This window comes from Homarus americanus, unplaced genomic scaffold, assembly GCF_018991925.1.
Source record: "Homarus americanus isolate GMGI-L3 unplaced genomic scaffold, GMGI_Hamer_2.0 scaffold18017, whole genome shotgun sequence".
In the NCBI taxonomy this organism is placed as follows: domain Eukaryota; kingdom Metazoa; phylum Arthropoda; class Malacostraca; order Decapoda; family Nephropidae; genus Homarus; species Homarus americanus.
In genome coordinates, this window is record NW_024733826.1 from 1 (window position 1) to 12,402 (window position 12,402).

The 12,402-nt window shown below is 39.7% G+C and overlaps 1 protein-coding gene across 2 annotated transcripts; it reads right to left on the reverse strand.

Annotated features, from left to right (window-relative positions):
• Nucleotides 1-6,429: 6,429 nt before the first annotated feature.
• On the reverse strand, nt 6,430-8,500 carry LOC121870052. 2 transcript variants are annotated; one of them, XR_006089630.1, is made up of 4 exons: nt 8,420-8,500; nt 7,999-8,062; nt 7,114-7,292; nt 6,430-6,831 (listed from the first exon to the last, which is right to left on the reverse strand). XR_006089630.1 is itself a non-coding variant. In XM_042371793.1 (3 exons), the coding sequence occupies exons 1-3, from the start codon at nt 8,082-8,084 to the stop codon at nt 6,740-6,742; spliced, it is 357 nt and encodes a 118-aa protein (XP_042227727.1). In that variant the 5' UTR covers nt 8,085-8,409; the 3' UTR covers nt 6,430-6,739. The 2 variants fall into 2 exon arrangements, 1 of the variants encoding a protein (XP_042227727.1); XM_042371793.1 differs by lacking the exon at nt 8,420-8,500 and having other exon boundaries at nt 7,999-8,409.
• Nucleotides 8,501-12,402: the final 3,902 nt, after the last annotated feature.

The window sequence follows — 12,402 nt, forward strand, 5'->3', positions numbered from 1 at the left end:
TGACGACGATGATTTGACCCTTTGACGACGATGATTTGACCCTTTGACGACGATGATTTAACCCTTTGACGACGATGATTTAACCCTTTGACGACGATGATTTAACCCTTTGACGACGATGATTTGACCCTTTGACGACGATGATTTAACCCTTTGACGACGATGATTTGACCCTTTGACGACGATGATTTAACCCTTTGACGATGATGATTTAACCCTTTGACGATGATTATGATTTACGTCATCATACTCGAGAGGCTGTCATCGTACTCAAGGGGATTAAGTCATCGTACTCAAAAGGATTAAGTCATCTTACTCAAGGGGATTAAGTCATCGTACTCAAAGGGATTAAGTCATCGTACTCAAGGGGATTAAGTCATCGTACTCAAAGGGATTAAGTCATCGTACTCAAGGGGATTAACTCATCGTACTCAAAGGGATTAACTCATCGTACTCAAAGGATTAAACAACTAAGGACAATAATTTAGCTGATATGGATCACTTGAAGATTAGCCCCCCCCACACAGTGTTAATTTTACCTGATGATTAAAAAACCCCAATTCTACCTGAAATTACCTGGGGGTGTCTAATCTTCATGTAATCACTTTTCATTTGTATAATAGGTGTGTGAGTGGACGTAATTTTTATAGGGTTGTCGACACGTAGTTTATTTTGAATTCATCTTTTAATCGTGTAGTCTAAACTCTTCTTCACCGGTCATTGTAAACATAAATCAAGTGTAAACCAAAAAAAAAACAAGTGTAAACCAAAAAAAACAAGTGTAAAAAAAAACAAGTGTAAAAAAAAAAAAAGTGTAAACCAAAAAAAACAAGTGTAAACAAAAAAAACAAGTGTAAACCAAAAAAACAAGTGTAAACCAAATAAAACAAGTGTAAACAAAAAAACAAGTGTAAACCAAAAAAAAAGTGTAAACCAAAAAAAACAAGTGTAAACCGGCGTGTGAGGTTTGTTTAGTATACCACCATCACCCTGTGTACTGTATTGTAAATGAGATAAACATGAGGACATTAACACAAATCAACCTAAGTCCCACAACACCATATACTGTATAGTCTTTGTAACATCTAATAATAATAATACAATAATAAGTTACTAATTACAGATTAGTTTGATGGAGTTATGAGAAGTAGATAAAAAAATATTATGTAGTATTCTGAACTTTTTGGGGAATAGGACTTAGTTTGTGTGGTGGGGGGTGGGGGGGGGGGTGTTGGTGGAGGCCTGAGTACCCCCTTACCACCCCCACCACCCCATCGTCTTCGCCAGCGTCCCCAACACTAGCAAGCCCATGACAACAAGAGGGTGGTGGTGGTGTGTCATCTTGATTGAGTCAATTATGCTATTGTGATACTGAAATATATTATGTTAATGACTGCTGGGCAGGTATTAGGTAAATGTTAATCAATTCTGTCAACACCATACGACTATATATGGGACTGTTGCGTGGGTTCCGAGTTACGTAATGTTTCGGTATAATTCGGGATCATAGCTTCGGTTAATAATGAGTATCTGGTGGGTGGTTCATGTAAGAGGCTTTGTCTCGCGTATTATCACCGGTGTTGAGCCCCATCACTCCCCCTACCTCCCCTCACCCCTCTTTCTCCCCCCCCTCTCCCTTCTCTTCCTCCCTCCTCATCTCTTCCCACTCCTCCCCTCTATCCCATCCCTCCCCTCCCCTCTCCCCTCCCTCTCTCCTTACGTGTTCTTCTTGTATATTTTAGCGAGAGATGACCGCCTTGTGTGTGTGTGTGTGTTCTGGTAATGGAAAGAAAGTGAGGAGTTTGTTTATTTATTCCAAGAACGACGGCACTACTGTAGACCACTATGGTTATGTACTGTAGCTCCCTGGCCTAATTTGTTCACTGGTGGTGGCCCATAACTTGTTCACTGGTGGTGGCTATAATTTGTTCACTGGTGGCCTATAACTTGTTCACTAGTGGTGGCTATAATTTGTTCACTGTTGGGCCATAACTTGTTCCACTGGTGGCCCATAACTTGTCTATAGTTCGCAGCTGGAATGTATACTCACAGATACTCACAGATAATCTTCTGGAAGAGGTTCACGCCTGTGACTCCAGCTCAATAGCCTCTTCTCTACTCAGACGGTGGCTGCGTGTGGCGGATATTTGTGCCCTATAATTATATACTTGATCTTGATTTTTCCAGTTTTATCTAATTTTGCTTCAAACTTTTCCACCGTCTCCACATTCACTACCCATTCAGGTAACCCATTCCAGTTGTTGACAACCTTACTCGGGAACGAATATCTTCTGAGATTTAGCCTCGCTTTTGTTTTGTAGATCTTATTTGTGTTCCCCCTGGTAGTGTCATCCTCCCTCATCTGGAACATTCCTGCTATACATGCCTGGCCATATATGCCACACACTATCTTGTATGTTTCCACTTGGTCCCCACGAGATCTTCTGTACACCAGTGTCGGTAACTGTAATTTCCTTAGTCTTTCCTCATAAGATAAATCCTTGATCTGTGGTACTAATTTGGTAGCCCTCCTCCGTACATTCTCTACTGCTTCAATATCCTTAATGAGATATGGGCACCAAATTTGATTAGCATACTCAAGGTGTGGCCTAACCAGAGCAGTGTACAGAGCCTTGAATATAGGTGCATCCAGATGAACAAAAGTTCTAATAATGCCCACTATTATATTAGCCTTGTTGATTTTCTCAGCTAGATGGTCAGAGAACGTCAGCTTATCATCGATGACTACCCCTACTGTATATTCTTCTCTACAGTGGTCTTCTTGATCGCGGTGTACATATGATATCCCTGGTCAGCAACTTTTGTTCTTCCTATCCTCATGTATTTACTTTTTTCTGGGTGAAAGTTCAGCATCCACTTCTCAGTCCAACCCCTGATTCCATCCAGGTCCTCCTGCAGCATGTCACAATCTTCATCTCGTTCTATTTTCCTAAAAATCTTTGTGTCATCCGCATATAGATATACCTCACTATCGTGTTTAATTGCCTCAGGCAGGTCATTGATAAAAAGGACAAACAGCAGGGGGCCGAGGACAGAACCCTGAGGGACCCCACTAGTGACCTCTCTCCAGTCAGATACTTCTCCATTTACCACAACTCTGTTTTCTCTTTGTTAAAAAATTCCTTACCCAATCAAAATATTGTCCATCAATGCGATAACTAGATACTTTTCTAATAGTCTTTTGTGGAGTACTCTATGAAAAGCCTTCATGAAGTCACAATACACTATGTCCACAGCCTGACTGTCATCGATAATTTCCGTCCACCTATCTAGTACCCTAATCAACTGTAGGACTGTTGACCTGCCGGAAATGAAGCCAAACTGTTTATTACTAAACAATTCATATTTTTTCATATGGGATATCATCTCTTCCCGTAATATTGACTCCATTAATTTGCAGATTACACTAGTTAGACTGACTGACCTGTTGTTTCCTGGTTCATGTTTACTTCCCTTCTTATAGATAGCTGTGATATATGCAATACACCAGTCCTCAGGTATATTTCCTTCTTGAAAAGAGCTTTCAAACAAGATCCTCAGAGGCTGAAGTAGTTCCTCCATCATCTCCTTAATAACTCTTGGATGTAACCCATCTGGACCGGGAGACTTTTGTCTTTTCAATTTTTGAATCACCTTTCTTATTTTGCCCTCGGTTATCTCCAGGTGTTCAAGAGCTGGCACGTCTTTCTTGTTGGCTGTTGGTATCCCCCTATCTGGTTCCTTAATAAAAACTCGTGAGAATTGCTCTGAGAGTACATCTGCCTTTTCTTGATCATTCGCAGTAAAGATCCGCAATTCTAGCTTGTGTTCTTGTTTTTGTCTGTACATACTGTACTTCCAGAACACTTTTGGATTTGCCTTAACATTTTTCGCAATCTCTTGTTCTTTACGTTTCAAGATGTTTTTTGTTTCCCATCTAACCTGGTTATTTAATCTCCTGTATTCTTTTTCAGTTTCCAGATGCATCTCCTGTTCATAGGTAATTTTTCATTTGTTCTTTTTCTGCTAACCCTCAGTCCTCTGATTATCTTCTTAGGGACACACTCGTCAATGACTGCCTGGAATTTTCTTTTGAACTTATTCCACTTACTTTTAATATCTGGTTCCAATGATAAGTATTGGATCCAATCCATCGTAATCCTTTGCTTCATGAGTAGGTAATTTGCTTTTTCATATATGTACACTTGTTTTTTACTTTACAACAGGTCAAGGGTATTGCCTGTGCTGTCTCCTCTTATCCTGGTGATTTCCTCTACAGCATATGTTGAGTGAGAAAGCATTCCCGTACTTTCTCAATGAACATGATACCAACATCATTCAGTCCCATTACAGAAGTATAATTACTCCAATTTATTTGTGGAAGATTAAAATCACCTACAATTATTTTATAAAGCATATTTTTATCATTGACTTCCTGCATAAGTTGGAGCAAATTAGTATTATTGCTTTCATCACTATTAGGACTTCTGTAAATGGAGGTAAATAGTAAATTACCACTACTATATGGCACTTCTATACAGCAATATTCACAAAACTTAGTATCATGTTCAACACTGTAAAATTTGGTTCCTTTCCTAATATATATTAACATACCTCTCCCTTCCTTATTAAGGAGATTGTGCTCTATAATGTCATATCCTTCCCGGTTATATTCTGCTGTAATCCGTTCATATCTATAGTGTTTTGGCTTTACCTCCTGTGGGGCTATTACTTGCGGAGTATTTTCCATCCCCTTCAACTGTGCATTTAACTCCAGTAACTTATCTGAACTCAACACATCAACATTACTAAACATAATAAGAAATTTACTTACATTAAAAAAGTTCTTGTTTTTTCCTATTTTTATTCAGTTTCCTTACACTATTTACACTACCGGTATGTACATGTTTCTCCTCTTTGGGCCTCACTACTTCGCTTAATCCTCTTGGACCCTATTTTGACGACTCTTCGCCTCCACGGAGGACCCACCACTCTGTGTCTCCCCTTCCCTGAGTCCATTAAGTTTTTTGCCTCCTGCCACAAGACAGCTTCACGTTCTCTCTCCCTTTTAGTTAAGTCATTGGCTATTCTTATGTCTTGGAATTTCATGTTACCTTGCAGGTTCCTGATGTTTCTAAATAGGTTGGCCTTTATATCTGCAGTAGATAACTTGATTAGCATAGGTCTAGCTTTTCCCTGGATAAATTTACCCAGCCTAATCACTTTAACTATTGACTTCTGGCCACTAGTGATGCCACATTCTTTTATTAGGTTCAGTGCACAAGATTTGTCACTCAATCCTTTCGCTCATTGTTGGGGATCCAGATTCTGGCACACCATATACCACTATGTTGTTTTTCCCTCTTCTTTCTCTCATTTAATTCCTCTATAAGTTCACCAACAGGCTCTGGTTTCCCTGTGTTGTCTTCCTGTTTCACTTCAGTGGCACTACCTGTTGCCCTGTTATAATCTACTTTCCCTTCTAAACCCACTGTTCTAGCCTCCAAGGTTCCCAGTCTGTTTTCAAAATCCCTGTCATTCTTAGCATTTGTTTCCAACACACATCATTTATTTCAACAGATTTTGCCTCCAATATACCCAGCCTGACTTCTATCTTCTTATTCTTATCGTGTTCTTGTGCTGTAAATTCTCTCAGTTGATTTACTTTGCCTTCCAATTCATTTTGTTTGGTCATTTGTTCCACCTGTTGTTGTTCAAATCCTTTAATGTACTTGTGCAGTTTAGCACAACCCTTCTTGCAGTGACTGCAGTACCACATCAACACTCCTTCTGCCTCCTCATCTTGCATGAAGTTATATACCTCTTCTGGTAATTTTTCACATTCGATGTGGAACCACACTTCACAAACATCACAGCTAACTGCTTTGTCGCTATCCTTGACTGTTAATCCACATTCTCCACACATTTCGGCGTTCTTCTTTCCGCCATGTTTGTTGACACTTGCCTTCCTCCTGTCCCCTGAATCCTTGGTCTCACTCATTTTGACTTCTTCTTTATTGTATATACAAAAAATTGATGGGCTTACCTTCCTGTATGCCTCCGTATATTCACAGAACTGCGTATCTACTTAATTTCCACTTATGTTCCTTTGTTATTCATAAATTTGGGCAAATTACAAGAGCTCTATCCTATTCGATCTTCAAGAGTGAGATGCTTCCCCGCAGGTACAGATACATACTGAACCAGAAGAGTACTTGCCAACATTGCATAACAGAGACGTAATCGACCGCTCACGCAGCTGACAAGCCGATCGTTGGTGAAAAGGATAACGTAACAATAAGTATATTGATCTCAGCAACGTTCTTGACAAATCAACCAGTGTGTGTGTGTGTGTAATCCAAATTAAGACCAGGGCTGGGAAAAAGATGAACATTTTGATATTTATTATGCATTTGTTTATGTTTCTGTTATCGCAGTAATCATCATAACAATCGACAGAAGATAATATTATTGTGCAGACAAACGAAAACCAAATGTGCATTAATTATTCAACAAGCCTTTAAAACGAAGAGGAAATTCACTGGCGTTATTATCATCCAAAGCATGGCCAGAGCTGTTGGACTACGAAGTAAATTACAGTTTTTATAACAATAGCAACATATATCAAACAATTGGTGGGAACAGACATGATTAACTGATAAGAATTCCAGTAAAACCCGAAAAACTTGTCACTGATGAAACGGCACAGGAAGCACCCAAGCAGCAGCTAGGCCCCAGGTTACAGATCGTTCACAACACCCTGCAGGAGAAACCTGAGCTCTGCGTTCTCCCGACGAAGACGATCCACCTTACGCATCTCCTCCAGCCGACCTGACGGAGGAATAATTAAGAAGGTCAATCACAGTAGAGGCTGAGTGACCACAGGTGTATGCTAGGGAGTGTCTTTGTGGTCGAAGTTCATTAATAATGTACTTAACCTTATTTCGTAAGGTTCTCTTGGGCGTATATCAGATTTTAATGATTACTATATATATATATATATATATATATATATATATGTACTTTCTTTCTATATATATATATATATATATATATATATATATATATATATATATATATATATATATATATATAATTAACACCTCAACCCACCTATAAGCACGTCGCGGTACTGAGTGAGAGCGTCTCTGGTGGCCGTCCACACCCTAATCCTCTTGCAGAAGTTGTTGAGGAAGGAGGACCAGCGGGCGGCCTCCTCTCCTTCTTGGGCGTACAAAGGGCCCTCCTCGTCTACATCAGCTGCCCCAACACTTCCTTCCTCCCCAGATTTTCTGAGGCGGGGAGTTAAAACATCGAGGTGAGATACAAGGCGGATAGTACTGTATAGGCTATTCGATGACCACAGAGGGACCAAACAACTGTAGTGAGTCTTAATTATTTTACGGGATTCACTCTAGGAGTGAATGTAAATTATATGTAAATTATATATTCTCCTAAAGATTAACCACCCTAACGTTATTTTGGAGGATGAGATTAGATTAGGTTAGGTTAGATTAGCGTTGGGGTGGTTAATCTTTAGGTGAAATAAGCTGGGGTGGAGATTCTTCAGATGATCCGTTCTACTTTTATAATAAAATAGTCAAAACCCTTATACTTATGCATATGAAAACATTTACACAAACGCGTACAGTAGCTAAAACAACTATCTGTGCAGGTGAGGGTCGATTTGTTCCGAAATTTTACGTCGGTCGGTGATACAGAGAGAAGAGAGCATTAGCTCTGAGGGTGCAAGAAGGGTACAGTATAAGGTAAAGTTCAGAAGTGGGAAATAGAGGAGGATGTTAACAGCAGGTGGGCTATCCACCTTGCGGAGACGAGTGAAATTTTACGTGTGACTAGTGATAGCCCTCATATACCAAAATTTATCGTCCAGGGTCTCATATTGTTTCCCACAAAGTATGCACAGATAGTTATTTTAGATACTGTACATATACGTGCATACGTAAATATACATGTACACATAACATACACATTCACCTGGCATTACAAAAAGTTATTAGAACATTCAACGTGTCCGCGGGAGTAAAGAGTCGGTCGCTTTCTGAAACACGAAAAAAAATCATAGGTCATCATCGCTAACATTACGAAGAGTTTCATGAATTATATAACTTCTATATAATCAAGTTTACAATATCTCAAGGTGTTTTAATTTTTTATCATTCACACATATAATGTATATAATGATATATTAATTAAGTTCACGGTGTTTTTATTGACTGGTGTGTACATTGTAATTTTCCTTGTCGTGTGTGTGGTAAATAAAGTGCTGCTATATAAGGTGAAGATAATATGAACACCAGCCAGACTGAATCAGTGTCAACGTGTATTGACAATAATTTTACTGAATGAAATTTATCTCTATCAACTCCTTACTCCAGGATGACTAAATAACACTCACCACGCCACCTGCCGCCAATAGCTTCCTCCTCCTCCTCCTCCCTCTCCTCTTCCTCTCTTCCTCTGGAAAGCAAGACAGTGGAAATTATGGACCTGGATTATCAAAAGTTCGTACTTTATTTTTTCCTACTTAGTGGTGTAGTCGTAATTCTAGCTGACTGCCTTAAGCCGTAGTACAAAGTTACATCCAGTAAAAGTAAACCATACTCTCATGAACCTTTTTAAATGAGATAGTATTATTTTTTGGGGAGGAGGTGAGCACCTATTATCCTTATTGTGGGTGAAACAGAAGCGTTTACAGCGCCCAACAGGGAAGCATGCTCAGTTCATGCTTGCCTTATGTCTCATGAGTTAATGGCGTAGAAGCCTGAAGAGTCAAGGGCGTAGAAGCCTGAAGAGTCAAGGGCGTAGAAGCCTGAAGAGTCAAGGGCGTAGAAGCCTGAAGAGTCAACGGTTTATGTCTAAGCAAGTTATTGGAAGCTCCAACAACTTGTCCCTGAATACGAATTCGCAACTTTCGATTTACAGCAGGTACCTGCTTTACTGCTAGGTGAACAGGGACCAAAGGGACTAGGTATGTCTTGATGTTAGAGCCGGACTAGGGTTTCCTTCCCTGGATCTTGGGCGTAAGTGGTTATGTTTTTTTTCCCGGGAATTTGGTTCAAATCCCGGGATGCTTATTGTTATTCCTTATCTCTGATTTGCTACATTGTAGAATAGCTAACTTTGAATGCCATTCCAAATGTCTGTGAGTTTCTTTTGTGGCTAACGGAATGAGATTAATTAAAAATTTGCTTGTTTAATCATATTGTGTACCTATTTTTACACCAGTATGCAAGTTAATAAAGAGAACTTTGCTTCAGTGTAATATAATTTATCAAATCAATTGCCTAAGAAATAATCTACAGATACTACACTAATGAAGTATAGGGTTAGTATACAGCATTAGTTAGTACAAATATCACCTGATGCGGGAAATCCCGGGATCCCGGGAAATATCCTGGTTTGTCCCAGAATCCCGGGATGCTAAGAAACCCCCAAAACAGGAAACCCTAGGCCGGACCCAGACCTCAAATTTGACTTACGCAAGAAGTCTATGGAATATTTACACCTCATTCCGCAACGCCGTATTTTAGTGTTTTACTTTTATCCTCTTCGCCACTGATTTGCTCGTTACCCGATTGGGCGGTCGGTCACATCTCTGTTACGCACAATACTCCCTCATATCGATCCTGATGCTTTTCTGCATAACTCACTGGGTTACACCAACCCAAACTGTAACTATCACTTTCCTGACTCTCCTGAGTTTAGTTCTAGTTTCCTCCTACCTCATTCCTTCTCCTTGATTAGCCATAACATCAGCAGTATTCCCCTTCATCTAGATACCTTTGTAGATCCGTTTTTATCTTCTATTGCCCACAAATTTGATGTAATTGGATTCTGTGAGACCAAACTCACTAACGATATTGACCATTTGTATAACATTCCTAATTATAATAGACACTGCGTCAACACGTCACGACACAGTGGTGGTGTCGCCCTATATGTTGATATCAAGTATAACACTTCTGTAAGAGATGATTTAAAGGTTCAGGAGGAGTACATGGAGAGTGTTTTCATTGAATTACGTAACGACACACGAAATATCCTAGTAGGGATAATCTACAGAAGACCCCACACTAATGTAAGGAATTTTCTTGATAAATTTTCGGAGCTTATCTCTATCATAAGTTCAGAGAGGAAAGACTGCTACATAGACAACCCCAGTGTAAAATCAAGAAACAAACCTCAATGTTCTTTCATTCAGCTATTTATAACTAAACCCACTAGAGTAACTGCCACCTCTGCCACTGTGATAGATCATATCTGGACTAACAACACTCCTAACAACCTAGCAAGTGGAATTATTTATAACAATATCTCAGATCACTTCCCAGTTTTTGCCATGTATAAAACAGCCACAAGACCTGAAAGGTCTAGTAGAGTCTCAATCCAATACAGAGACTACTGCGCCGACAACATGCTCCTTTTTTAAAACAACCTAATGAATGCTAACTGGGATCTTGTCTATGCCTCCGACAACCCTAACGTGAACAGCTGTAACTTCTCTTGCATCTTCAATGCTTGCTTTGATAAATGCTTCCCGCTCAAGACTAAGTCAGTGAAAACTGTATCCATTTCCAAACCCTATATCACAAGCGAAATTAAGATAATGATAAAGGAAAAACACAAACTCCAAAGGAAATTTGCAAAAAGACCCATAACTTTCGGTGATGCTTAAGGAAGTATCAGAAATAGAGTAACTCAAGCAGTTAGAAATGCCAGACGTAACTATTATACAAATAAGCTCCAGTCAGCATCAGGCGACAGTAAGAAAACCTGGAATGTCATAAATTCTATTCAGAACAGGAACACTCAGCCTTCGGCCCCCCACTCAGCTTTTATGATAAACGATTCAGTTATAACGGAACCCTCCCTCATTGCCAACCACTTCAATGAATATTTTATTAATGTTGGCAAAAATCTTGCAGAGAGCATCCCAGATCACCATGGGGAATTTAGAGCCTACCTGCAAAACAGACAGCAAAATGAGCTGTTCTTATCTCCTGTCACAGCAGATGAATTACTGGCCATCATAAAAATGTCCAAAGATGCAGCAGCAGGCGAAGACAATATATCAATGAGCATCATTAAGAAAGTAGCCCACTTATTACTACCTGTTCTCCTACACATTTGTAACTCCTCCTTCACTAGTGGTGTCTTTCCGGATAAACTGAAAATTGCTAAAGTTCACCCAGCATATAAAAAATCTGGGGACAAAGGTCTCTTCAAGAATTACCGCTCCATATCAGTCCTCCCAGCCTTGAGTAAGATACTGGAAAAGCTAGCATGTAATAGACTAAATTCCTTCTGCAATGCCAATAACATCTTTACAGACTCCCAGTTTGGATTTAGAGCTAGAAGGTCGACTGAGAGTGCTCTGCTATCCTTTACTAATGACATCTTAAATTCCTTTGATGACAGTCAGTTCACAGTCGGTATATTCTTGGACCTCTCTAAAGCCTTCGATACTGTCGACCATACCATCCTCCTTTCAAAGCTTGAACATTACGGCGTTAGGGGCCTGTCCCACAATTGGTTTACCTCATATCTGTCCAACAGGATGCAGTATGTCTGCTATAATAATCACCAATCTGACTCCTCGCCAATCTTGTATGGCGTCCCCCAAGGTTCCATTCTCGGTCCAGTACTGTTTTTGTTGTACATAAACGACATAGTCCACGCCAGCACACTCATAAAATACAACTTATTTGCAGACGATAGTAATCTCTATGCCAGCAACTCAGACCTCCATTCCTTGATGAGAACTATGAACACTGAATTAACTAAAGTCAGGACCTGGGTAATACGTAATAAACTGACCTTAAACCTTGAGAAAACCCACTACACGATCTTTCACAGAAGGAAAAACTTACCCCCAGACTTGGACCCCCTGTACCTTGGTAATACAGTCCTCAAACGCGAACAAAATACTAAATTCCTCAGAGTTATTGTTGATGAGAAACTTAACTGGAGAAACCACATACAAGCCATTCACAGTAAAGTCAATAAACAGTGCGGTATCATGTATCACACTCGACAGTCACTCACTCTCACAGCAATGAAAGAAATCTATCATGATCTTGTTTACCAACACCTGATACACTGTCACACACTATAGGGGGCCTCTGGCTCTTCAAAAACACAATCTCTGGTTACTGCACAAAAGAGAGTTGTACGGACAATGACCTACTTGAAAAAACAGATCACACAAACGAAAAATTTGCTATATTGAAAATTTTAAAATTCGAAGATATTAACACCCACTGCTGTGCCCTCTTTGTTTACAAATCTATCAATCACTTGCTTGACAATAATTATTTCCAGTTCCGGAATAATCAGAGATACAACGTACGGCACCCAGAGCTACTAAAACCACCCCCC

What these genes read in the sequence shown, in the direction of transcription:
- LOC121870052 (XM_042371793.1), bottom strand. Translation starts at nt 8,084, where the DNA reads ATGATTTTTTTTCGTGTTTCAGAAAGCGACCGACTCTTTACTCCCGCG. An exon ending in ATAACTTTTTGTAATGCCAG is followed by an intron (nt 7,293 to 7,998) that starts GTGAATGTGTAT and finishes TCCCCGCCTCAG; the next exon opens with AAAATCTGGGGAGGAAGGAA. An exon ending in GTACCGCGACGTGCTTATAG is followed by an intron (nt 6,832 to 7,113) that starts GTGGGTTGAGGT and finishes TTCCTCCGTCAG; the next exon opens with GTCGGCTGGAGGAGATGCGT.